General features: G+C 44.4%; 1 protein-coding gene across 5 annotated transcripts; it reads left to right on the top strand.

Moving 5' to 3' along the window:
• Positions 1–2,593: 2,593 nt before the first annotated feature.
• Positions 2,594–26,996, top strand: LOC104296549 (cystine/glutamate transporter-like). 5 transcript variants are annotated; one of them, XM_054167596.1, is made up of 15 exons: positions 2,594–2,896; positions 5,507–5,633; positions 6,392–6,507; positions 7,160–7,285; positions 9,682–9,781; positions 9,871–9,915; positions 10,095–10,218; positions 10,534–10,637; positions 12,470–12,566; positions 13,380–13,529; positions 16,019–16,193; positions 22,784–22,824; positions 24,147–24,864; positions 25,840–25,930; positions 26,913–26,996. In XM_054167596.1, exons 1-13 carry the CDS (start codon positions 2,701–2,703, stop codon positions 24,285–24,287), a joined length of 1,542 nt encoding a protein of 513 aa, XP_054023571.1. In that variant the 5' UTR covers positions 2,594–2,700; the 3' UTR covers positions 24,288–24,864; positions 25,840–25,930; positions 26,913–26,996. The 5 variants fall into 5 exon arrangements, with proteins under 5 accessions (XP_054023571.1, XP_054023569.1, XP_054023568.1 ...); XM_054167594.1 differs by lacking the exons at positions 16,019–16,193; positions 22,784–22,824; XM_054167593.1 differs by lacking the exons at positions 22,784–22,824; positions 24,147–24,864; positions 25,840–25,930; positions 26,913–26,996 and adding an exon at positions 17,051–18,280 and having other exon boundaries at positions 16,019–16,197.
• The last annotated feature ends 499 nt before the right edge of the window (positions 26,997–27,495 follow it).

The following is a 27,495-nucleotide window of genomic DNA, read 5'->3' as shown; positions in this document are numbered from 1 at the left end:
ACACGCTTGCTTATATCACTAGCTGCGTAACATCGACTCTGCCTGAGTGTGTGCTGATCATGAGGCGCCCAGCTCTCAGCTGGGGCCTCTAGACACCACTACAAATAACAAATATGATTTTTCTCTTTATGCTTGTCTCCTTCAACTCCATCCATGCTGCAGTACTCATCAGGTAAGCTGAACAGCTAAAGGCGAAGAACAAGGGAGGAAAGAAAGGTCCAGCAGGTATGAAAAGTTGTAAAATGGATTTTGAGCCAGTCCTGCAGGCTGAAGGTCTCATGCAAAGGTGCTGAGCCTGTCCTTTAAGTCAAAAGGGTGAACAAAAAGCAGCTTTGTGTGTTTCTTTTGTGCTAAGCACATTGTGAATATTCTTAAGCATTGCCACAAGGATTAGCATCTCTGCATTTCAATGTGCCTGGTGCTGGAATGTAGCTGGAAAGCAGAGCAGGCAGGAATGGTCTCTCTAGGCAGTGGGCTCTGCTAGGTGTCTCTTTGAAGTGCTATTCAATAGCTTTCTGTTACTTATTCTTTTACTAATGGTTTTTAAAAATTTGTTTATTTTCCCTCTCTCTTTCAACAGCTTCTGGAACAAATCCTGATAGGTTTCACATTTCTGAAATGTCCGAGACTGGACTGTTTTATCTCCAAATCCTTTTGCTTGTCAGTAGTATTAAAAAAAAAGGGGGGGGGGGCATGTGGACAGAAGTATGGAGTTTGTTATTTACTTTGGATCATTAACCTAGCCTGTATATTTGATTTGATCTCTCCTTTTTTCTGTTCCTCCCCCCTCTCTCTGTGTAATTTCAGAGCCTGCGAAGAGACACTGTCTTGCGCTGCTTTGGGATCCCAGCAAGAAAGGGGAGTCTGAAGGATTGTAAATGCACCTGCTACCTTTAAACACCAGCCAAACAGATAAGTGCACTTTTAATTATCTCATAGCAGCATCTTAGACCTAGCTGTGCACAGCATCTCTTTCCAATTCAGTTTCAATTTGGTGAGCCCTGTCTTTCACCATTTCAAATGAACGCTCTGTGTTTCTCCTTTCAGCTCAGAAATACCAAATGATACCAGTGAAATACCAGACAATATTGCTATTCATGTGAGCTAATTAGTTAGTAGCTGAAGGAACTGCAGCTGATGGCCTGGGGAGCTCCTGGGGTCGTTCCTTACCCCTCTGGAGCCACTGTCTCCAGCAGCTCTGGGAGATTTTGGGACTCAGGAGCAGCTCTGCGGGACCAGACTAGGCTCATGTGATCCATATGAGCCTTAAGTAGTCTTCTGGGACTCATTAGAGGTTTAATAACTAAACTTGGCTGTTTTGAGAAGATGCTTGTACAGGCTTTGTGTGATCTCAGAGAAACTACCTAATGCTGCTGGCAGGAGAAGGTTTTCTGCATGTGCTATTCATATGTATGAGGAGAAAGTGATAACCCCTGCTTTCCCCTGCCATTTTCCAGGTGGGAAAAGAGCCAGGGAGGGGGGAGAGAAACCATTAGTTGTACTGACTTTATACAGGGCATACAAAGATATATTTTGGGTGAATGGTAATAAGAATTGTCTGCCCAAAGTTATGGGGATGATTATATCTATGGGTGGAAAATACAGACTGTAAAAACCCAAACTTCTGGCTGCTTAGATCTTAGAGAGATGACTGGTGCCTGCTCTTAGACTCCAGATCTGCCTTGTCTGCTCTACCAGGATTAATTAGCAGTGTAAAATGTCTGCTTTGCAGTTAAAAAACCTACAAACTGTGGTAATTGATGTGAATTTGTCTTGCTTACCGAAGTGGAAGGTGAGTTTCTTGGTGAAGATGCCAGCTTAGGACTGAGAGAGACTGGAGAGAGAAGATTGTGAGGTAGAAGGTTACTGTGGTACAAGAAAACTGGATTTAGGTCAACTCATGTTATCCTGGGAATGTCTAAGGTTCTCTCTTTTTCTGGGAAAAGCTTCACTCCTGCTGTAATTACCAAGAAAGTTTTTATATTAATAGAAGAAATGATATGTCAGATATTAATGACTGTGCTCTGTCTTATGATTGTAAACAGAACTTATTCCTGGCTCTTCAATACTCTGATAGCAAAAAGGCTTGACAGTATATTAAGAAACACTCATCAAATTAAGCTCTAGTGAGAAAATTAGGCTTTGTTCATTCAGCAAGGGTAGATAGGACTTACACTTTTTAAACTTCTCTGTGTCCTCAACAGAGCTCTTTTGCTCCTCAAAAAAAAAAAAAAGAGTAAGTTTTATAAACTCAGAGGACTTGAAGATCTCTCCTCAAGATTATTAGGCTTTCAACTTGAATTCTGCCTTGTGCCGGCACGCTGTTATCAGTGTTCCTGCAAATTGCATTCCATTAAATTAACCCTAACCTGGCTAGTTCCAGTCTGGGCATCCAAGCTCAATTAGCAAATCATATGTACGGCACACAACATGCAATGCTCCATGCTCCTTGCCAGAAGGGGCATAAAAAACATACAGCCCCTCTCAGGAGCTGTACTGATGTGAGAGAGGATGCTAAACATGGCGTATCCACTTGTGGTTTGGTTGACGCGTCCAGCAGGTAAGCAGAATAGATTCTGCAGATCTTAGGAAGAGCCTCGAATCCCTAACTCTTTCCTCATCTTACAGGTGAGCCTTGGCAATACTTGGGAAACCAGAGCTCCTGAATGCACGACTGTTCTCTGGGATTAGAAGAAAGCCATGGGAAAAGACAAGAAAGGAGATGAGGCTGTCTTCCTGAGGAAAAAGATAACTTTGTTGAGGGCTTTCTCGCTCCTCATTGGCAGCATGGTTGGCAGCGGCATCTTCATCTCCCCTACGGGAGTACTGAAAAACTCTGGCAGCGTGGGTTTCTCCCTGGTTGTCTGGTTTGCTTGTGGGCTCCTCTCAATGTTTGGTGAGTGCTGAGCTTTGTCAATTTTTGCTTAAGCATCTGGGAGATGAAGGAAGCCAGAGCATTTTTACGTATACAGAGTTGGGAGAAGAAATAAACCAAAAGTTCCCTGTTCCTGCTGCAACAGAAACAAAGGTTTAGCAATCTGGGGGTGTGGGAGGGTGTCACTTGGAGTCTTTATTTCAATTGATTCATCTGGGGTGACTGAGAAAATCCCCCCACTTCTCTGTGAGTATGAAATCATGTCCAAGTCCAGGGCAGCTGGAGATAGCATTGTCTCTGCCTCAAAAGCTATGGGAAAATTAGGGGGTTCATTCTATAAGGCAGAAGGGAGATGTATGCATCAGAAAGGCATCTATGAGTCTGAGGGCTGTGCAAGGCTTTTCCTAGACACTGTGAAAAGGGCAGAAAGTGACAGTCTTAATGTGCTGTAAGGGATCCCCTTTCTGTCAGGGAGGATACAGAAGTGCTAGAGCTGATTGCCTGGGAAGCTGCAGAGTAGCCACCAGCTAGGGACGGATGTCAGGGTGACTGTCAGAAGTGGTTTGGATATGTCTAATGCTGCCTTGGAGCAGGAGGAGGAGTGGATCAGTTCAGCCCTGCTTTCTGTGCATTATCATTTGGCTTGGTTTCTGGCGTTTAATACCAGAATTTTCTCACCAAGCACTGACTTTTTGATGACAGTGTCACTCTAGTTCTTCTGAAATAATGTAGGTCTAAAGGTTATGATGGCTGAAATGTGTGGGTTTTAGTTACCTTTATGAACTGCATCATCATCTCCAAACCACACCTTTGGAGCATTTTTGGAGAAGCTCATCTCTGGGGAGAAATTTGATGTTTGTTTCAGTGGGTGACTTTAAAGTTGTTCTTCTGTCAAAGCTTAAAGGCGGGTTGGGGGTGGGAACCCAAACACCACAACAAAACCTGAAGCAAACAAACCCCAACTATCCAACCAAAAAAATAAACAAGGAAGGAGAAATATTCCATTTGGAAAAAACACTTCAGCAGTGTGACATGTACACAGGAGTTTAGAAATTAAGACATTCAATAGTAACATGGCAACAAGTGTACAGCTCTTGCTCTCAGCATGTGTGCACCAATGTTTCACCAACAGTCTGTGTGGTTGGTTGGTGAACTGTACACTTTGTATTAAAGAAAATTTTAGATGATAATGTAAGCACAGTGTTTCTTCTCACTGCTCAGAGCATTAAATGATCATGTGTGCTGATCACATAGCCCAAGCTCTGCACTTGGAAAGGTTTCTCTCTCTGTTGCATCCTTTGATAGACTCTGCTGGAAGGGCCTTGGGAGACCCTTTATCAAGTTACTGTATTTTGTAGCCGGATTTGTTGATTTGTTCTTCCCTTTTATCAGCTTGATGACCTCCCCATATCATTTCTATGACACTTTTCATGCAGTACCCTAAAAAGACCTGCTTTCTTTTATGCCTTTTTTATTTTAAATTATGGTATTTATACAAGTCCCATAGCATGAGTTCAGCAAAGCACTTAAATGCATGCTTGAAGCATGTAGAGAGACCCACTGGAATAAATGAGACAGAGTGTCTGCCTATATTCAACACAGAGCAGGGATTCTGCACAGATTTGCCAACACAGAGGCAGGAAAAATTGATGTCCTTGCCATCTGCATGACTGGAAAGATTACCACTGGACTTGGAGGCATGGCCATATCACAACTGGATTCCTCTGGGCTCTCCCTGCACAGCTGCCAGAGCTGAGCAAAGTAGTAGACAGTACAGCTAAAGATGGCCACCCTACAGGGCAACATCTCAACAACACTCAGCTGTTGTGCTGAGTGATATATTTTGGTGAACAAAAGATGTTTAATCTAGCAAATTAATCCAGTGTAGGCAGAACTTTAGATTTGTGCTTAGACATGTTCAAATGGCATGATGAATTGCTCCAGAGAGAAAACACAGATGGGAGTTTTTTGGCACAAGTGAAGGTATAACAATTTCTGTTCATTTGCTTGAGAATTTTAAGCTGCCTTCTCCAGTCTGCCTCTCCCAGGGTTTCTTGTTCTGCCCCAGTGCAGGGGCAGGGAAGTGTGGAGGTGCTTGTCAAGGCTGGAACAGGCAGTCCCCAAGTCTGTCAAGGCACTTGTACAGGAACATGTGAGAAGAGGCCAAGTAAGCCTCTGAATCCTGAGCTCAGGATGCTTCCCTTGCTCTGCATGACCAGGACCGTGTTTTCCTCCTGTGGCAGGTCTATCCTTTCAGAAAAGATGCCCTTCCATCCCCTGTGTCCAGTGTCTTCTAATGAAGGAAGCAATTTATGTGAAGGTGCAAGATAAGAAAATGTACTTGGAAAGACCAGTTCAGCAATGGCTTGCCAGCTGAGCTGCTGTAACTACCTTGTAAGCATCATTTCACCAGTCTGTGAGAAGTAAGAACCCAAACCTCCTGGACACTTTCAGAGGAAACCTCTGTAGCATACAAAAATAGTGGAGAGGTTTTGCTAAACTCCTTTTTTCTTCTTTGAATTCACTACTTATTTTGAACAGGTTCATTCAACCCCTGAAAATTCACACAGAAAAGAGGAAGTTCATGGGATGATTTTTTTTTCCAGTACATTTCTATCTGAACTTTTCCAGGTGCCTTGTCTTATGCAGAGCTTGGAACAAGAATCACCAAATCTGGAGGACACTATATCTACATTTTGGAGACACTAGGGCCCCTGCCAAGTTTCTTATTCCTGTGGGCAGAGTTTTTTGCTATCAGGTAAAAGGTTTTGTTTGCTTGCCTTTTTCTGGGTCCTGAGATGATTTAAGAAAAATAAAACCTGAAAGTTTCAGTGCCAGTTAAGAGTCTAGACAGTTTGTATGGGAAAGAATTGAAGCAATCTGAACAACCTTTAAAGATGTTGGGTGCTAAAAGGAAGAAGGCATAAGGAGTAAATAGTTACACATGTTCAATGTCATCTGTACTTGAAGAGTCTCTCTCTTCTCTCCTGGCAGCTTGTATCCTCCAAGAGTGTTTTAAAGAGATTGACAATGCATGCCAGATTTATTTCAGATCTTCTATTTTCGTTGTGAAACAGTTTTGGCCTCTCTTGTGGAGACAACTTTCTGGCTTAGCCCTGAATTAAATAAATAATATTTTAGAAAATGGTAAATTACTTCTATTTTTAACTCTAAAAAGAAAGCCCTCACCTCTCAATAACCTGTGTCCTCCATGTAAACCGAGATGAAAGAGGACATATGAACCACACTGCGTTGCTCAGTATCTCAATCTCAATTTTTGCTTTCAAGTTGGAAATTAATCCCTTTCCATCATGTGATTTTTAACCTATTCACTGGGAAAAACTTATGAAAAAGATTCCACAAGCATTTACCATCTACAGTGATGAGAGGTGAGATGTGAGAACAGGATTAAGCTGGGTGGGGAAACATCTCCCTGCCTGAGCTTTGTGCAGTTCTACATTATGATGCTTTTTTTGGCTGTCCACAGATCAGTTTGTGCTTGGTTTCCCCTTCCAGGCCTGCCAACAGTGCTGTGGTTGCTCTGGCTTTTGGACGCTACTTGCTGGAACCATTTTTTGCCCCTTGTGCAGCCCCTGTCCCTGCTGTGAAGCTGGTGTCTCTCCTCGGGTACTGTGAGTACTAACTTTTATGGGACTGCTCATCTTGGAGCCTCTCTGTCCCAAATCAGGGACACTAAAAGGATGCCATCCTCTGAGATAACTGTGGAATCAGGGCCCCATCTTACCTCCTTGGCCACTCAAAACTTGCTGATCCAAGGCACTGGTTTCTGGCCACTGTATTCTTCATAAGGGCAATGGGTTTCTTTGTTGGCCAGCTAGAGCCTTAGGTTGAGGGCATTGTGCTGTATAATTGTGCAAATACAACCCAGATTGAGGGTGTAAGGCTCAAGGTTTTGGACTCCTTACCTGATGCACTCAGCCCAAGAAGCTGTCCTGGCTGCTCTGGGCTGGTGTGTGCTGGCACAGGGTCCACGTGAAAAGTGGTTGCTAAGATGTCCCTGCAGACTCGAATCTTTTCCCCAGGCAGGCATGGATCACCTGACAGGAACGAGGCTCCTGGTCTCTCCTGGGAGCATAACTCAGCTCCCCCTTCAAGCACTGTATGCTGGGCCACACCTGTAGTGGGTTTTTTTTTGCCATCTCTTACCCAGAACATTCACTCTGTAAAGATGCAGGCTTCTCCCCAGTATCCCTAGAGCAGAGTGCTGCTGTACTTTTTCCTGCAGCATGGGCTGCAACTGTAGCTGTGTGGTCTCCTCTCCAGACATGGTCCTCACCCTCAATTCCTGGAGTGTCACCTGGAGCGCCCGGCTGCAGACGGCTCTCTCTGTTGTCAAACTCCTGGCTCTTGCACTTATCATCGTACCGGGGATGATGCTGTTGGCCCAGGGTAGGTGTGCTGCTACGTGGCTGAGGGAGGGTGATTGCTGTACTCACCTGTCACAGGTTCTATTGGTCCCTAGTGACAAGTGTGGTACTCTTTCAGCTGTCAGAAGCTTTCTCTGCCTGTGTGCTGGATGTGAGTAGGCTGGGACTAAGCTGTGGCACTGCACTGGGCTGATGCACCTGTGCTTTCTCCAAAACTAACTGAGCCTCAGTACCTAAGGCTGTGTGAGCTTATCCAGGGTCATACAAACACCTTCTTTGGCAGACAGTCTGGTTTTGGTATCAGACTTGCCTTTTTTCAGTATGGCTCAAAATCCCTTCAAACCAGCACAGATCTGATGGACAACAGGGATGTTTGACGGCATTCTGTGGTGGCCCAAGCCAGTTACAGCTGTGTAATGGGTTACCAGTCCTCAGATGAGTCCTCATAACTGCACCTCTAACCTTTATGTGGCTTAAGCTTATCTTTTTTGTTTCCTAGTTGAGCTGGATAATAACTTGGTAAACTTACAGTGGACTTGTGCAGGATTACACACTCACATCCGGGGTGGGGAGAGAAGAAAAATGCACTAGTAGTATCTTCTGGGAATGACACAAGATTATTTGCTTTAATCCAAGTCTCAGTTTTTAGAAAACTCTAAGGCATTCCCACTCAAGCAATGAAGCCTGTTACTTTTTGCTACTACCTTCCTCTGCAGAGAAGAGAATGCAGGCAGTAGGCCACACATTCATATCTCTTTCTTATGTCTGGAGCTGGCTCCTCTGAACATGTAAAGATGCATTGAACTGAAGGATCGCCCTGCAGCTAGAAACCCCAAGCCATTATTGCTAGGAATGCCTTCAAATGACAATCTGGTGCCCTGGCACTCATCCTTCAGTGAGGAGGATAAGTGCTAGTGACATCTGGAAGGAGAATTCACCATGAGACCCCAATATGACAGGTTGTATTTAATGTGACTCATGGGGGACTCTAAATCACTCATTAATGTATTGCAGACAATAAATCCTTCTAATGCATCATCACCCCTCAGCAATCAGTTTGGAACATAAAAAGCCTACTCCAGTAGGCCCCCTCCCATATTTTGGCTTAGTTTTATTTGAATCTATTTTCTCTTTGACTGACTTTTTGTGCTTAAAATATCAGTTTCTGCCTTTAAATGAGTTTGCCTGATTCCTCTGCCTTTAAATGATTTTGCCTGATTCCTCTGCCTCATTTTACTCTTTTTGGTTATGCTCTTGTCCTTTCCTCTGCCATTACCTACCTTTTGGCTTAGGTTTGTTTTAGAGACCTGCTGGGGGAATGTTTCAAACCCAAATGCCTACATCTCATCACAGAGCTCCCTGCAGAGGAGAAAGGGTCTGGCTCTCTCCATGTGCTCTGCACCATCTCATTCCTTGCCTGGCAAAGCCCCACACCTTTCATTTTTAAAGACACTTTGACATGGAGAACTGAAATACAGATGTGGGACCAAACCTTGGGTCACTCAAATGTGAAAATTATTAGAATTAATTATTTGATAGCTTTTTAAAATTAGTCTGCCTTTGAGAGAGATGCCACTAGGTGTTTCTGCCTTCCATGGGGTTTTTGGGAGGCTGATACCTATGGTTCAAATAAAAATATCCCAGCTTTCATTGTTTGATTGTCTGGGGTGGGTTTTTTGTGTATTTCAAACAGAGAACTTTCGGGGAAATGAGGGAAGTTGGTGAAATGAGATCTGTATCTGTGCCACCTCTGCTTTTCAAATTTTATTTGCTTTACCCTCTGTGTCTTCAGTTCCTCCTCCTGCAGGCGAGCTGCTGTGGCTTGTAGAGGTGGCGGGCAGGATGTGTGCCCGGAGGTGGGGACTAGGCTGGTGCTTCTGCTCCTTCCTCTGCTGTGGTTCCCATGCTCCAGCCAGCGTGGGGCTGGGGTCAGCACTCCAGTAGCGGGATCAGGAGGGAGCACAGCAAGAGCTGAATTAGCTGCCTTGCTGGCTGCACCACATCAAAGAGTGTATGTCCAGCTGCTCAGTGGGGGAACAGAGGGATCAGCTTGGCAAATTAATTTTGGGCCTAAAGAAAGGACAGGACAGCTTGGGTCCTCTTGTCTCCATGATCTCCTGTTCCCACAACAGGCTCTATGTGAAACAGAACCAGCTGCTGCTGTGGCCCTTCCTGAAATGTCTCTCGCAGCTGGATGTGGAACAAATGTATTCTTTCACAAATTTATTCTTTCACTGTTTGAGGCAAGTGTGTCAGCACAGCACTGCAAGTTAAAGCAATGAAACAAATCTGAATACCTGTCTCCAAGGAAGCCATGTTCTTCCCATGTCTGGGCAAGAGGGAGAACAGGTATTTTTCTGGAGGAAGGAAGCCCATCTGTGATATTTCCCTGCTCCACATCTGTTGTTTCTTCTGCAGGCCACACTGAAAACTTCCAGGACGCTTTTGACAGACAGTCTCTGGTGTTGCATAAGCTGCCCCTGGCATTTTATGCAGGCATGTTCGCATATTCAGGCTGGTAGGTGTGAGGAGAAGATGCTTCATGGGCAACAGCCTGGTGTTCAAGACATGGCTCAAACTCTCTCCATTTCTCTTCACACTGCACAGGTTTCAGACCAGTTTTGTGCGTGAAGAGTTGGTCAGACCTGAACGGTAAGGCTGGGAAGAAGTAGTCTTGGGTTACCAGCCTCTGGAGTACTGCACCTTTTCCAAATGCAGTATGGGAGGGAATAAGTTAACCAATTCCAGCTGCAATGTGCAGTAATACTGTGCATGGCATGGGATTGCAGCTTGTCTTTGTGTGCCTCTTTTTTGTTTTGTTTTGTTTGTAGAAATATCCCCCTGGCTGTCATTGTGTCTGTGATTACAGTAATTGTAGGCTACACGCTCACCAACGTCTCCTATTACACGGTCCTGGGAAGGCAAGATGTTCTGGCCTCTCCTGCTGTGGCGGTGGTGAGTTGTCTCCCCTACCGTTGTCCTTCTTCAGCGTGGTCAGCGCATGCTGAAGGTGGCCATGGCAAGTGTTTTGGCAACAGTTTTCCTATAAACTGCTTTATTGCTTTCTCATGGCTTTGGATTATTGGGCAAAACATTAATTGCTTTTAGTCTTGCCTAAAAGATACTGAAAAAGAGCCCTGCAAATGACAGTAGAAAAGGCAAGATTTGTGAGCGTATTTCACTCCTTCAATGAAGGTAGTTTTCTTTCTTTTGAATCTGATGTCTAGAGATTACCACATGTTCCTAAAGTCATGCTTGCTGTTCCTCCAGAGCTTTGTTCAGCGAGCCTTCAAAAGCCTGATATCCGTGGTCCCTGTCCTTGTTGCACTGTCCTGCTTTGGAACCATGAATGGAGGGATCCTCACGTTTTCAAGGTCACACCCCTAAGACTTTATTACTCTTTTGACTTACTGCATTGGAGGGAAGCACCAGTGACCTATACAACTGCTCACCCACATGATGGCATTTTAGCTGCTCTTCTAGGGAAAAACAAGGCCTTTGACTCCTGGGATGTCAGTTACTGGGCAAGCCCCACTGGCTAAGAGTCAATCCTATTTCTGGCCAGGTCCAGATTTAGTATCTAGGTCTGGTCACAATGAATGATTTTCATCTTCTTCTCCCTCCTTCAGTTTAAATCCCTGGGTTAAAGTGAAATGTCAATGTTTTGGGTGAACTGGAGGCTTTGTTGACACTGGCAGCTGCTCAGTGAGATCAAGACTTCTATTGCTGGGTTCATCCAGCTGCTCTGCTGCAGGGCACAGGATGCCTCTGTTGTAAGGATCTTTGTCCAAAAGGCAAACTCTCCCTTGAGGACTTTGCTTTGAGATCAGAGAAATGTTACTGGGGACAGGCTATTCCTAATGCAATAGATAAGGCTCAGTGAGTTGTCTTATAGCAATAAGAACAGCTTTGTTCCATGGAAAGAATATCTGGCTAGCTTCACTGGCTACTAAACATTATGTCCTTATGGTAGCCTTAAAATTGGAGAGGAGGGCAGAGCTGTAGAAGCAGCATGTTGTGCCGGTCCTGAGGAGCTGAATCAATCCTCTGGAGTGGTTCTGTTTCACAGTTTTGACTGCAAAAGGAAAAATCAGTTGATATGAAAGGGATGCTTCATAGCACAAAAGCTAATGTGTTATTTGGTCCACTACCCTCAAGTCATGTATTAAATACAGGTGCAGAGAATCATCCTTGTCAGCTCCTCTAGATAGTGGTGGTTTTTTTTGAGGTTGAGAAGTCCCTGGACGGCACAGAGGTTCTGTATCTCCCTATTGCCTTTCTCTCCCCTATCCTGGCACCATTAACATAATCACTGCAAGAAAGCCATATAAACAGCATGGGGCCCTCCCTGGCTGCTGCCCAGCCACACCCCTGTAAAACCACAGAGACAGCAATAAAAACAGCTTTACACTCATGCCCCAGCTGCTTTGGGCCCTACTCCAGCCCAGCTGATGCTCTGGCATGGCTTGTGGATGTTATATTTATAAAATTGGATGCAATGCCTTCTCCCTAATTGCTCTTTCATGGGCCAAAAGAGGGATGGAGGTAGGGAGCTCTGCTGTCATTTTGTAGCTGGTCTTGTGTGTATCTGGCCTCTTGGCAGTATGCCAAACTATATATATATATATTTTTAATTTTTTTTAACAGCTAGCCACAGGATTGAAAAATCCTCTATTATTTGAGGAAATTGCAGTTATATATAAACAAATATATATATGTGTGTGTGTATAAATACACAGACATCAAGACTGACAATCCCTTTTCATAAACTTGTCAGCCTCCCATGAAGAATTGAAAGTTTGTGTCTCTTTCCCTTCCTAGTGGAAAGATTAATCCTTTCTCTGATGGCAAGAAACTTCCTTGCTTCTGTTTCCAGAAGCACAATTCCTTCATGGTCACTTTGGAATTGCCTGAAGGTTTCTACTAATGGGCTACCCAAGGGGACTCTGCCAGTGGCCTTGCTGGTGGGCTCTGCACTATGTTGAACAAACTGGTTCAACTGGACATGTAGGGGAACTCAAGACTGGATTTTTCTTCCCAATGTCCAAAAAGTGTGGCTAAAGGCAGAACTGCATCCTTGAGTAGCAAACCTGCACAGGGTGAGGTGCAGCATGCTTTGTGGCCTCAGATCCATCCAAGGACTGGTCTTCTCATTTCTAGTCTGGATGTGGGATGCTAATGCATCGGGCTCCCTGTGTTTTTCTAGGACTCTGTTTGTGGCTTCTAGGGAAGGACAGTGGCCTCCTCTCTTCTCCATGATCCACATTCGAAGGCATACACCTCTTCCTTCTGTCATGTTAATGGTAAGGAGATCTGGCTGTGTGACACACCCTGGAGAAGCTGAGGAGATTTAGAGTGTTGAGACACTAAGTCAGCCTCTGAAAAATAAAGTGGAATACTGGATATGACTGTGAAGTATTATGTCTCCTTGTGCCAGCAGTGTTATTCAAACCTGCCACCTCAAAGTCCCTGCCTTATGATCTTGGACCCATATTTTAAGTGTACTGTCCCTCCTATCTGTCATACTTACTACATGGTGTTGTCCTATGTAATCACCTTTGGCAGGCTTTGGTTAACTGAAAAACTGGAATTCCTAGGTATAAGGGAAATGCAGGACATGAGCATTTGCACAACCACTCTTGGTGGTTGTGTTTTGGGGTATTTTTTTGTTTTTAAATTGTGTGTGGGGGGTTTTGTTTGTGGTTTGTTTTTGTTTTTCCTGACAATGATACAGCTCCATCCTAACTGTGATGCGGTGCTCCTTGCAACCTGCTTGTCCTGCTAAAAACTATCTGTGTAGATAGCCTTTGTACTGGCAGTGCAGGCATTTGGATCATGCATTTTTAGTTACTCTGCCTAGCACATAAAGCATCAAAGATGCTGCTGATGTTGAAAGAATTGCTCCTTTCTGTAGCACACCATAATAATTCATTTAGGCTTTTTGCCTTCAATATTGGATGCTGTTTTATAAGGCTTTTTGGCCTCTGAAATGTTTGGGCTGTGAAGAAGCTGCCTGCGACTGCAGGGGAGCTGGAAGAGATGATCCACATTACTCTTTCTAGTCAGAAGGCTGTAGTAAGGCTTTAATGACTTTGTTTCATCTTCACAATGCTCAGTTCCCTTTGGTTACTGCCATGGTGTGTGTTGGAGATATCTACCATCTGTTGAACTTCTTCAGCTTTTCCCGATGGCTCTTCATAGGATTAGCCACCCTCGGACTCATCGTCCATCGCCACCGTCACCCAGAGCTGCACAGCCCCTTCAAGGTAATCCATGCCATTCCCAGCAGCCAGGAATACACAGACTTCTTGTTTCTCTCTCTTATTTGCCAATAACTAGAGAATTACATGGCTGTGGCTGTCTTTGGGCTCTGAAGGGTCTTGATCTCAATTGCTCAGTAAGTCACGTGGGGAGTTCCTGAAACTGGTTGAGGTAGCCAAAGAGCTAGATGTGGTAAATCCTACAAAGCCAGTTCTCTGTGGTGTCAGCCATCATATCTTTAACATGGCAGCCTGCTCCAGGAGACAAAGTTTCAGGCTGGGAACTGGGAGATGTGTAGAGGGCATTTCCCACACCCATTTCTCATGGGCTGCAAGGAGGAACCCTTGCCTAGGTGTTATTTCAGTGGTAGGTTAAGTCTCAGCTGTGCCTGAGAAGCAGAAGGGTGTCAGAGTTGGGGGGTAATAGCATGGCTGGAGGGCTCCAGGGGGCAAACCTGACTTGAGGGAATCGTCTTCTGACACAAAAACATTGCGTAGTGTAAAGCAGCTTGTATGCAACTATTGCTACCCAGAATGGGCACAGAGCATGTATCCACACCAAGCATGGGACCCTTGTCCTCTCTTGTCTTTTCCTAGTCTCCAGCTAGGCCCTTCTGGTGGACCCTCTTACACTGCTGGGTGCTAGGATCCTCCTCAGCAGAGGAAGTTGGAGTTGGTGCTGGAGCAGCTTTCTTGTGCTCAGGGCACCTTCCCCACTGCCAGATAACGTGCAGAAGGCGTTTGGCTGGAGCAGCCTCCAAGCATGCACAGTTTGTTCCTGTCTCTAGTCACGCCTGCCTGATGTCTCCAGCCAGCTCCTGAAGAGACCTCTGAGGCCACAGGCACTGGGCAGATGATCAACTAACAGCTCGGGACAGAAACACTTCCCAGGGCTCCCAGGGCTCCTCCTAGAGCTGTGCGAGGCCTGATTTGAACTTTGAGGTGATTTTTCTTCTGGGTCTTTGCTGGAGACAGTGTGTTTAGCCAGGGACCTTGAAGTTTCCCAGTTTGTTGAGTGGCTGCACATGTGCACTCCCCCAGAAACAGAGTTTAAATGTTTGTTTGTCTCAAGGGGGAATTTATTAGTGGGTGGCATTGGTGATGCCATCAGTTGCTGAGGTTTGACCCTAGGGTATCCTACTTTCGGCAGGTCTGGTTGGACTTTGATCTCTGGAGGTGGAGGTCCTTTTCAACATCTAACATTCTGTGATATTTAATATTTTCTTTTAACAAGATTTAGGCTTTTCACAGTTCCTAAAGGCTGCGGAAGTGAGGGAGGAAAATGCTGTGCTTTTGGTCTGTTTGGATGACTCTTTTTTTTGGCCAACTCCCCAGTTTTTATAACTGCTTGAAACCCAAAGCCCAGTTATCTACGAGAGGGAAGGGCTCCTGGCAGGTGGTGTGGGCATGTGCTGCACTCTAGTGGCCAGATACAGGTCGTCTTCTGCCACGATTTTATGGAGACCAAACCATAAAATCTGTGTCGTCATGCCGGTGCTTCTTCGCCTCTGTAACATTTTGTGTTAAAACTAGTAAGAGAACACTGGGAAGAGGAGGAAGAAGTCCTCTCATGCACCTCTTGGGCAGGTATTTGGCCTGAGTGTGTGCATACAGGGCAGGGGACGCTCTGACTGGAAAGGCAGCAAAGAGCACATAAGCTCAGTGGCTGGATGGCTGCCATCACTACAGCAACTACATCTCTTCTGGTTTGGTCAGCATCATTTCTGTTACTGAAAAAGAGATCGTCACCTTAGATGAAAGCAGCAGGTCCTTCATTCTCTCAGCCATGGTGAGCAGTAACTTGGCTGAGGTTGGATTCAAAGACTGACATAATGTTTCACAGTTGTTAGTATTTATTACAGTTTTCTGATTTAGTCTCCAAACACAAATGAAATGACTCCCCCAATAAGGTAGGGATGAAGTGCTGACTGCTTCTTTGGTCTTTCACCAGAGTGTTGTTGAAGCTTGTGCTCTTGCTGGCGGTGCTATGGAGATAGGGAGTCTGTAAGGCCTATTCTGTAAGTCTCAGGCAAGCTGGAAGCACATCAAAATGAGTTATGAATGCTATAACCAAAGAACAGTTTGATTTCAAAATGCTGCTTCTGCTTTGGCTTCAGATTTTCCACAAAGAGTTGCCCCAGCTAGCAAGTAGGTACATGACAAGTGCATGCACAGGGGCAGTCCATTCAAGAGCAGTGGCATATAGAAGACTTCTCCATCTGCTTGGTTTCCAGTTGCAACTGAGGTTTGATGCACATTGCATATAGGAGGCATGCACCTCACAGGGCACGTTGGGCTCTGAAGATGGTACAAGCCAATTTTTATTCTCTGCATCCTACTGCAACTGCTTGTACAGAAACAGTGTGCAGGACAGCTGTCTGATTTTTCTCATCTTTAAGGCAGAGAAGTGAGTATAGCATGTGCTGGCATGTGTGGAAGCTAGTTTGCTACAGCCATCAGTCTTGTCTGAGAGTCTTCTGTGCTCTTTTACCCAGGTTCCCCTGTTTGTTCCTGTCTCTTTTACCATCATCTGCCTCTTCACAGTGGCAATGTCTTTCTACTCAGACCCTGTGAGCATTGGCATTGGATGCATGGTGGTTTTAAGTGGTTTCCCGGTCTACTACCTCATAATCCATAGGCAAATGTCAAGCCGTTGCCGCAGCCTGTTTTGTAAGTATGTGTCTGAATTTCAGTATTGTGGACCTAAACACACTCAGGGTGGGGCTGCTGGGTTGTTTGCTCCTCTCCAATGCAAATTGCTCCATGACCTCATGAAACCTAAATCAAGAACCTGAGCACCCTTTCAATAGCTTTCCCAAGATGCCACAGCCAAAGAGACAAAGGGTAGTCAGTGCTGCTAGTGGTTGGCAGCTGGGCACAGGCTGTCTGCCTGGCTTGTGAATGTAATAAGCCATCTTGATGCTTTGTTTCAAAAGAGATGAGACTGAGTTCTACCAACAGGGGGAACAGGAGGGTCACTTTCACACCTCAGCCCCGGGGTTTCTACTAAACTTTAGTTCGAATCAAATTTGGCCAATACTGAGCATCAAGATCAAAAGTTTGGATGGAGAAAATTACAAGCAGACACTAACCCTGTGCACAAATATACTTGCCAAAAGGCAAAGGAGAGGATGGGCAAAAGAAGGTGGCCCTGCCTGAAGGCTGTTTGGTGAAGAAGCCAAGATGGTTTTGGGCACAGGTGTGGGTGTGTAAATTAAACAAGTCTTCACTCTAAGTAATGTCTAACACAGTTTTCCTTTGGTTGTAGCACTGGTGGCACAATGATTTCCTCAGAAATGGGAGCCCAGTTTTTAGTTTAATAGTTTAAGTTATGAATCTTGTTTTATTTTGATGTTGTACTGAGGTGCAACAGTAACCACTGAATAGAAGAAAACATACAGTAAAAAAGGAAACAGAGTGATCTGCTAATGACATACTCCAGCCACCACTGCTGATGCTCTGATTTTCAACCATATCTCTGGATTTCCTCCAAACTAAGCTTTCTTCCCTTTTTCTCCCCCTTTCAGATTATCTTACACACAAACTGCAGTTACTGCTGGAAGTCGTCCAACAAGAAATCAAGACTTACTGAGAAAACTTACTGAGCACTTACAGAAGAGAAAAGCTGCTTACTCCATTTCTGACACCTTTGACTCTACCAAAAGCAGGCTTTGCTCTTATTTTGTTTTTAATTGCTGAAAATGAAGATGAGCCTGAGCCAAAGCCTTTCTGCAAGTGTTCCTAAATTTGCCAATCCGGATTAGGATAAGCATGTTGCATGTGTTTCTGCCCTGTTTATTTCTAGCAGAACAATCTACTTCTCTGAAACAAGCTTGCTTTTCCTGCAGTGTCTTTAAAAACCAAGATCCTAATTTTTCAGCCTAGCCCAGTTCTCAGTCAAGTTGGGGGTGTGGGTGTGTATAACACTTCTCCTATGGAGAAACACTAAGAGAGTTGGGGTCATTCATCCTGAAGAAGGCTCCAGGGAAGCCTTACTGAAGCCTTGTGGTATATAGGGGGAGCCTTTAAGAGAGAGGGGCCCAAACTTTTTAGCAGTGACTGTTATGACAGGACAAGGGGTAATGGTTTTAAACTGAAAGAGGGTGGCTTTAATCTAGATATAAGGGAGAAACTTTTTACAATGAGGCTTTCAAAACACAGGAACAGGTTGCCCAGAGAGGTGGTAGAAGCCTCATCCTTAGAAATATTCAAGGCCAGGTTAGACAGGGCTCTGAGCAACCTGATCTAATTAGAGATGTCTCTGCTCACTGCAGAGGGGTTGGACTAGGTGACCTCTAAAGGTCCCTTCTGACCCAAACCATTCTATTATTCTGTTATATGCGTATATATATATATGCACACATGTACATTATTTTTTTGTTTCCTAACTTGGCATATAGAGAAACAGATGAAGGGAGCATGTAGCAGCATATGGAAGCCAAACGCAGTTTGCAAACTGTTGTAGTAGCCCTGCTGTGGACAAACATTAGAAAGTGGAAAGGGTGAAGATAGCAAGTAAGAAATAAGGTAGCTGAATTGGAAAGAAGGACACGGGGATAAAACTTCATTCATCAGAAAATCCACATTCAGGTTAATTAGAATATATTTGAAGCCCCTTGGAAATTCAAATGTCAGCAAAGTTTAGCTTTAATTATTGTATCAGCAGAATAAGTTTGTTTTACTTTGTAACAGTATGTCAGATTTGAATTGTATTTTTCTGAAATGATATTTAAAAATGTACAAAAACATAAAAGCAAAAAAAATCAGCTAAATATCAACAGGAAAGTGATAAACCCAGATCCTGATCCTCCCCCTGACTCCCCAGCCCCGCTCTTCAGCTGGTGTTGCCAGTGAGGTTGAAAATTCAGCTTGTGGCCCCACTCCAGGGAAATACAATTTCTCCTTTAGTTAGACAAGACCACTGATGAGGCTCAGGCAGATGCATGAACAAGTGTGTGTTTTGATGCTGTAAGAAAATGAGGAAGACTTCATGTCAGAGGTTTAACTTCAAATTTGCAATTAAATGACTCGCTGAATCGCTATGTAAATGCTCAGTTGAACTATTGACATAACAAGTATTTCTGTTATAGCATTTCTTTGGTTTACATTATTAATGTAGCAATGCTATACCCAGGTAAAACAGCAATTAGCCATTTCCAATTACTTAATTGCTAATCTTTTCCTCAAAGCAGTATGCTGAGACTCCTCTAACGATGGCTGGAGGCAGGAATAGCACAATGTGGAGCCAATTTTAATCTTTTGCATCAAGCATTTATGTACATAGTGTCAAATCAAAATGCCATTTACAAACCCAATGCAATACAGTGAAACTTGGTTTGGTTTACTTTGTTGTGTTTTTATTTAATTGTGTGGTTTTTTTGGGGTGTGTGTGTGTGTGTGTGGGTGTGTGTGTTTTGTTTGTTTGTTTGTTTTTTCAGAGCAGTTGAGAATTACTATTCTCATTATGACTGCTTTCCATTCCTGTGCTAAACTAAGCTGAGATAGCAGCAGCTTGGTTGCAGGGCTCCTTATCCCCCTTTTCTCCCACAGTTTGATCTACAAGCTGCTGGACATTGTCCAACAGGGAATCCAGTCTTACTGGGAAAATCATCACAGCCCACAAAAGTTACCAGCTTTAAACAACAGAGTGATAGCAAGAGAGATCTGGAAATGTTTCCAGGCTCTCAGGCATGGATCAGTCCCACCTTGTGCTGTGCTTTGCTGAAGCTGTACCCCTTAGCACACCTTCCTGCAGTACTCCGTGGTCAGACCCCTGCAGAACCAAGGGAGCCTTATTACCCTAACATGGCCTGAGTCGCCCCTACTCCCTTACATACTGGTCTGGGAGATTTTCCACATCTTGAGGTAGAACCATGAGGCGCTCCCAGCCTGGTCCCGTGCTGCAGGACCCTTATGAACACAGTGCACCCATGCTGTAGCATTAGTACTCATGCGTCAAAACTCAGAGTGGTCTGAAATTACAACAGAGCTGCTGCATGCCTTCAGATGGGCTCACAGAAAGGGTAAACCATCATTTTTATTTATCCATTTTCTCTGAAGAGAAAAAGGGAACAAGAATTGAAATTCCTGGTGGGCAGATAAATGCTGGACTATGCTTTCTTTGTAAGTGTTAAATCATTTGCCACAAGGAGTGAAGCCACACAGCCTGTGCAGGAATATGATTTAGTAGGGCTGTATACCTGATATGTCTTAGAGCAGATATCCTATACTGGAAATGCAGACAGATACAGTCCCAGCCATAAGTCAGAGATTCAATAGCTCCACAGATGACATTGCAATGAAAAGTGATAAAAATAAAAACTATTATGTTCAGCAGGTATCACTTTACAGTGAGCTCATTTCCAGTTTGTGGTGAGTTTGTTGGGCTGTTTTTTTAGAGAGTGAGTTTGTTTTTAGAGAGGATGGTATGCTACTCCCAGCAAAGCTATGTAAATATTTCCTCCCAAGCCAGAATGTTTTTCCTAGAGCTGATATATTGTGCCTACTAAAGCTCTTCAGTTCAGAAGAGTATTTTACTAGAGAATTCACTGGTGAAACGAACCTGAAAAACCAACCTGTGAGACCTGATGCAATAAATCTCATCAGTCACAGGGAAGCATAAAAGTTGTGCAGCTGTGGAGATGAGAATCAGAGGTCAAAAGCCAGCCAGGCAGGAAAACAAAACACTTCATAATCATGTTGGGGTTGTTTGGGTATTTTATTTTATTAATTCTATGCTTATAAAATGCAATTAGAATGCAGCCTTTCCAGAAAATAAAGCAGAGATTGATGTGTTTCAGCCACTGGTGATCTGGTCTGACCAGATCACAGGGAAATAGAAATGTTTTGGGTAATTCAATGCAACACAACTTGTGGAGTAAAAAAGAAAAAAAGTTTGCATCTGCACAGATTTATGTTGTTAGTACTACTTGACCTGCTGTTAAGCTTTATGCTTCAGAGCTCTGCTGGGAAATGCTGTGAGCTTTTAGAATGAAAGGCAGGAGATCAGACTGGAAACTGATCCTAATCCATCTCCAATTTCCATGGGGAAGAGCAGAGCTTGGGCTCAGACTTCAAGGTAAAGGAATACAAATACCCAGGGTAGTGCAGAGCTCTGTGGGCTGGCTGAGCCTGTCCTGCAGGAGTCTGTTCTTAGTTTGCTCTGGCTTAGGTTGCTCTGTGCAGCACTGTGTACTGCAATTCCCCCAAAGGAGAGTGTGTTGGGAGATGGCACTCGCTTTCTGCATTGAGATATGGGGGTTGATTTGCGGGGCAACACCAGCTTTTAGCTTTCAAAGAATGATGTTTAGCAGAAGCCACCCCCGGCAGGAACCTTGAACGGAGAAGATCTTGAATATCCCCAGCAAGCGGAAAGGTGGAGGGAGTTAGTTCAAGATAAGCAGAGGGGCGCAACAACAGGAACCAAGCAGAAGGGAGGGGTAAGCTGTGCTGGTTTGCAGGGATGTTGATTTTATTGAAGTATTTGCCAAAGAAGTTCAGCTGTGCCTGGCCACTCTGCTCATGCCTAGCAGACGCACGTACGTGTGACGCAACAGCCAGAAGGAAACCATCCAGTTCCGTTTCCTGACAGCCTGTGGATAGCAGGGAGGTCAATGTCCCACAGAGAGAGACTCTTGAGATACTGAGGTACAAACATGCAGTTGGGAGTCTGAGAGGAGCTTTTGCAGGCCAGTCATATTTTATTTCTGACGGTGTTACTGCACCCGTGGAACCATTCCCGTATGGAGCAAGGGTTCAGAGGGTTCATGTGACTGGTGTGCATCTGGTTTGTGCTCTCAGCTCCTGGGTGGGGTGGCTGGGCAGTCCAGGGGCAAGACTGTGAGTAGGGGAGCTGAGGTGGTGGGTGCTGGGCTCTGACAGCTTCCCTTAAGTGCTGCTGAGCTGGGAGGGAGGAAGCTGGGGATTTTATGGTTTGTGAGTTTGGCTTTAAGGTCTGCTAGAAGGATATCTGCATGCAGTTAGTCATACCATAAGCTGTATTTGTATCTCCATTAATTCATCTTTTCTTCCATGTGAGAGAGAAGAAAAAAGGTGGCATGAGGTTTCTTTAAATGTATGAAACTTCCTGGGTGTGAAACCGTTCCTGTAGAGATACAAAAAGCAAATTTACAGGGTTTCTCTCAGTTGCACAAGACCACGTAGTGAAATCTTCAGCAAAAGGTGAAAGATATTACCTGTATTGCCAGAGAAATATTTCTCTCTGCTTTACTAAATGTTCCATCTCTGTTTCTTTCTATTCTGAGTTAGTGGGTGAGTGTACAATGCCTTCAAGGAGCAGAAACTCTGGCAAGTGAAAGTGAAAGTAGGGTGCAACCCAATGCTTTAGAAAGCTGGTGGAGTTAAGGGGGACTGAGAGCCCTGGGCCACAGCAAGGGAGAAAGCTGAGTTTAGAATCTGTCCGTGGAGTAGGTAGAGGGGAATAAGGATCGGGGGTGGGGTGGGGGTGAGGAGCAATGGAGAAAATCTGCCTGGAAGCACCAGCCCACCACACTACATTTCCCCTCTACTCCTTCAAATATGATGCTTGATATCCACAAACTTTGAATACTCCTGCCTTGGCAGCAGCAGCAGCACACTGCTATGCAGAGGGGAGACAAGGGAAGGCTAACATCTAAAAAAGCTCCAAGGAGTGTTGGGTCTCATGAACCTCACTCTACAGCTTTGAGAGGAAATTAATTGGGATCCTTTTTCTAGGAACAGGCCTGGCTGGCATTACTGCCTACAAAGAACAACTGTGGCCTGAAGACAGTGGTGGAACAAGCTAAGGCTTCAAGGGACACTCAGGTTTTCTCCTTTGTTCTGGCAGTCCAAGGGATGCCAAGCCTTTGTTTTTAGACCTTTTATATTGTAACAGCTCTGTAAGGAAGATCCTCCTGTAAAGATCAGTCTGTTCTGAGTGCTTCTGCTCCCTGCCAAGGCATGAAGGGCGTCAGAGCTGCATAAATGAACATTTGCAGTTTCTCTTTGAACATTATGTTCAAATCTTTGAGCAGCTCTGAGTAGCACAGCCACAGACTCTTAAAAACTCCACAGTGGGCCAGTGGGCAACTCTTGGCTGTGTATGTGTGCTCCACGATAGGAAAATGTTATAGGAACAGCAAAGTGATGAGACACATAGGAAAATGTTGTCTGGGTCCAAAACTGAGATATTTAAAGGAGGTTGGAGCACAAGAGCAAACAAAATAAAATCCTCTGTGTCTGAATTATTGGTTACCTGTTTCAGCTTGTTCTCCTTTTAGTTGCTGTCTTGGGAGTACAGCGCAGAACAGAGACTTTGCTGGTAAGTGATTTTTTTTGTTGGTTTGGTTTTGCTTTCCTTCCAATGAATTTGACCATGGCTGAGTGCCAGACACCCACCCAGCAGCTCTCTCATACCACCTCCTCAAATGGACAGGGGCAGAAGATAAGATGGAAAAGTTAATGGGTTGAAATTAAGACAGAGAGATTGCTTACCAGTTATTGAGATGGGTGAAACAGACATGACTTAGGGAAAGTTTATTTATTGCCAGTTAAAATAGATTTGGGTGGTGAGAACAATACCTCCTTCACCTCCCTTCTTTCCAGTCCCAAATTCAATCTAAATTCTGCTACCTTCTTCCTGTACCTCCCCCCAAAAATCCCAAGCAAAAAACAAAATAAGGAGAGAGATGCAGAGGGGAAGGGGAGTAGGTGTTGACCTCAGTCCATAACAATTACCCTCTGCCACACCTTGTCCTCAAAAATTTCCCATGCTCCGGCATGGCCCCTTTCCCATTGTCTGCAGTCCTTCAGGATAAGCCTGTTCTGGCATGAACTCCACTCCACATACTCCACCTTCCTTCAAGGCATATCCACGTGCTGCAGCAAGGGGTCTTCCATGGGTTGCAATGTGGGTACCTGCTCCACCATGGTCCTTTGTAGCCTGCAGGAGAATCTCTGCTCCAGTGCCTGGAGTACCTCCTTCTCCTCTTCTTCACTGGCCTGGTTGTTTGCAGGGCTGTATATCTCGCTGTTTTCCTCACTGCTGGCCAGCTTTCTCAAAGGCACCATCAACTTGACTGATGGGCTCAGCTGTGTCCTCCAGCAGGTCTGTTCAGCCAGCTGTATCCAGCATAGGTCAGCCCCTAGTCTGTTTTCCCAGAAGCAGTCTCTACAGCCCCTCACTAGCAGGGCACCTGCACCTGGTACAATACCTACCAGTGGCAGCTTTGTTTTCCTGAATGCTAATGCAGGGATGATGCAATCAGTGCCTTCTCGAGCCACTCTGGCTTTTGCAGCTGATCACTCACTGCTAGAAGACAAAGCTTACTCCTGTTAGCCAGGTGGCACCACTGGCCTTCACATAACAAGCTGCATTTACTCTGTTTAGTTGTATTTTCTTACAATGTGTATTTTGGACCTGTGTCACTGCTTTTCTCTAAAATATCTAAGCCAGAGAGGTCAGGGACATTTCTGTGATGCTCACCATGCCCCATAAATGTACAAATGTCAGTTCCTAGGTTTTGAGCCAAACCTTCACTTCCTAGCTGGAGTGGGTCTCCTTTTTTGAGAAGTGATTAGTCTTTTGACTAGACCATGGTTATCACCTAGTTTGATTTCTCTGGACTTCTCTTCTGATGTTAGGGACGACCAAGCAGCCAGGTGGAGATAAGGTCTTCTGCGCCTGTGGTGTTTTCTGAATCATCCCATCTGTTCCTGAAATGGAGTATGCCTGGTACTGGCTTGATGAGTCTGGGAAGTGGATTGAGTATGGGGAAGAGGTGAGATCCATCTGCTGTTGATGCTGAAAGCTCTTGTTAAGCCATCTTCAGAGAGTTATTTAGGGCATGCTGTTTTGCAGCTGGTGTTTCACACACACCACTGGGTGCCCTTGCGGTGCTGCTCTGATGCCCTGCTGGATTTGTCTAATTAATTGTCCCTCGAAGCAGTGCTGCTACTCTGTGAAAGCTTTCAAAGGGCTGGCATTTTCCAGAGATGACGGACATCTTTTGGCTGAAGCTGACTACACAGGCTGAAGGCTGCTTTGTTGCTGTTGTTACAAGCAGCTGTTCTCTGTGGGGGTACTCCTCTGTTGCTGCCGAACAAAATGCTCGAAGCCTTAGAGACTGAGTTCAAAACAGCATCCCCTAATAGGGGCCTGGGGAAACTCTGGTGTTTCCCCACAGTGTCACCTAAACCAAAGACAGATTTCTAACAGGTATAATTTCCTTGCTCTTCCTATAGCATCCACAACACTGCTGTGCCTCAGTAACATCTGCAGATCTGGAGAAGGAATTTCTATCTGGCGAGAAAGATGTGTTTTTTACTGCAGGTTCTCAGCAATATATGTTAAACTTTGAAGGTGAAGTATCTCCTTGGTTTAAGTTCATGACACCATGTAGCTGGCTCTAAGGTACCTTCCTTCATGCAGAGTTGTCACCCTGTGTCTGAGTTTCTCTGAATGGATCTTTTCCCTCCTGTAAGTTTTCTCCAAGCAGTATGTATCTGGTTTTGAGATCCCTCGCTCTAGCTTCCCTATTTGTGCATCTATAGTAAAAAAAGCATCTCTGATGATATTGTATGTTCAGAAGAAATGTTGAAAGTAAATGCCTCGTGGTATCTGGCTTATGCATTTGGGTTTATACAACTACAAGGGGAAAATGAGAGAGAGAAAGAAAGAAAGAAAGAAAAATCCTGTTATGAGGAGAAAAAGCATGTAGTACAGCAAAGGAAAATTTAGGGCTGGTTACACAGAGAGAGAAATGGGACTATAAGAAATGCTTTTCTGTTTCTAATTTATTTACCCATCTTAAAATTCCTATTAGCTTTCTGAACTTTAAATCTGTTTCCTGGCATGAATAAAGAGAGTGGTGTTTAAAGCAGGAAACAATGGCTAATTAACAATGTCACACAGCATGCACTCTGGATATTGTTACAGGAGCAAGAACAGAGGGCAGACATTCTTCTTAGCGCCATATAACTATCCCATACTGCCAGGAAAGCTAGATTTATCACCTCTACTATATTGAAAAGTCTGCCCTGCTTGTAGGCCTGGTATCAGATGTGGTTTTCTCTGACTAGCAGCCTGGATATGAATTCATGTGCAAATGCAGTTAGTGGCTGGATGCCTTTGAGCTTTACAACCTATTCTAGCAGGTCTCCAGGCAGAGCAGCTCAAGTGGGAATGGTTTTGAAGTATGCAGTGGGGTAGGCATAGCAGAGAGGGCACCATGATAGGGTATTCAAGGCTACCTCCTTTTTTATCATTTCTGAACACATGAGACTGTGCTCCTGGAATATAAATGATCTAATTATTGAATTTTATTTTTCATTAAAGACATGGTTCAAACAAATTTGGTATTCGAAACTCAAAGAAAAGTTGTGCGGCGGCGAAAAACTGACTCCTATCATGATGGACGAGACAGAAGGTAATATACAGGCATGACATAATTATGGCTTTAGATCACAGCACCTTTCACAGAATTACAGAATAATAGGGGTTGGAAGGGACCTCTGGAGATCATGTAGTCCACTTCCAAATAAGGTTCACCTAAAGCAGGGTGCACAGCATCCAGGTGGGTTTTGAGTTACTCTAGAGTAGGAGACTCCATCACCTGTCTGGGCAGCCTGTTTCAGTGCTCTAACACCCTCAGAGAAGTTCCCTCTCATTCTTGTTGCTAAGAATTTTTCCCTACCTGTCTAGAATTCAATTTTATGTTTCTTAAATTCATTTTTAGATAACCTTTTATGATCAATTTAATGCCAGGAAGTATCTGAGCACTGACTGGTGCAGTAGTGCCTGCAGAGCACAACTCTCCACCCATGTCAGAATGTTCAGGCTGGAAAAGACCCTCAGGATGACTATGTCCAACCAATAAGCCTGCTTTACAAGGCTTGCCCCTAAACCATATCCCCAAGCAACATATCCAAACAACCTTTAGAAAACACATCTAGGACTGGTGATTCAACTACCTCCCTGGGCAGCCCATTCCAATGTCTGATCACTCCTTAGTGGAAAAAAACCTCCTGACAGGCTTAGATCTGGGGATGAGTAGGAGCAGGCCATGTGGAGTGAGAGGTTTGTGCTCCAGTTTCCTACAGGTTCAAGCAGCAAGTGTGGAGGACTAGCTGGGGCAGTTGTATAAACCGTCCAACTAGGAGCATGTTCCTTCTCCTTTGAAGCTCTCCTACCGGTGTCTTGACCTGCCAAGAGATGAATTAGTGCCACTAGGATGTGTGTATAAATCTAAATTGGAGAGAAGGATAATGATTATGTGGAAAATAAAACAACAACAAAAATTCAGAGGTACCCAAAGGCTGCTGCAGAGCCAGCGGCTGGATCCTCTGGAAGGGTAATTTTGTTAGGTCCATCATGGACTAACTTGCTCCTTTTTCTTCTGTTTTCTGCAGCCAAAACACGACTCTATCATGTTCTGCCTATCCTCCAGAATGGAACAAATCTGCGCTGCCTGATGTTGGATACAAAGTAGGTCTTTCTAGCTCTCCAGTGGGTGGTATGAACTATATCCTATACTTATAAAATAAGCAATTATGAGGTGAAACCTGACAGACAATTTCACATTTAGAATAGACTTGTGTCTCATAGGAGGCTGAGACCCTCTGCATATACCATGCAGGATAAGAAAGGCAATTTTGGCCATTACTGGTCTAACTTGTCTTTGCACTATCCTAAGATACCTGATCCTTTGATAAACTGTATGAATTGCATTTTAAGGGGGTATTGTAATACTTCTTCAATCAATTTGAGGCAAAATACTATTTACTGTGGTAAACTAGAGCTTAGCCTTTTAGAGAAGAAGTAGCTAGAGTGTCAAACTAAGGTGAAACTGATAATCATTTCCAGCCTGAATACTGCTGTGCATTTCATCTTTGGGTTACTCTGAAGTAATCATGATGTGGAGTTGCGTTCAGTTTAAGGAGGACATTGAGACACTTGAACGTGTCCAGAGAAGGACAACGAGGCTGGTGAGAG

The sequence above is a fragment of the Dryobates pubescens genome, chromosome 15, assembly GCF_014839835.1.
Source record: "Dryobates pubescens isolate bDryPub1 chromosome 15, bDryPub1.pri, whole genome shotgun sequence".
Lineage (NCBI taxonomy): Eukaryota > Metazoa > Chordata > Aves > Piciformes > Picidae > Dryobates > Dryobates pubescens.
This window is presented reverse-complemented; position numbering and strand designations above follow the sequence as displayed.

What these genes read in the sequence shown, in the direction of transcription:
- LOC104296549 (XM_054167596.1), top strand. Translation starts at nt 2,701, where the DNA reads ATGGGAAAAGACAAGAAAGGAGATGAGGCTGTCTTCCTGAGGAAAAAG. An exon ending in AGCTGCACAGCCCCTTCAAG is followed by an intron (nt 13,530 to 16,018) that starts GTAATCCATGCC and finishes TCTTTTACCCAG; the next exon opens with GTTCCCCTGTTTGTTCCTGT. An exon ending in GCAGAACAGAGACTTTGCTG is followed by an intron (nt 22,825 to 24,146) that starts GTAAGTGATTTT and finishes TTCTGATGTTAG; the next exon opens with GGACGACCAAGCAGCCAGGT.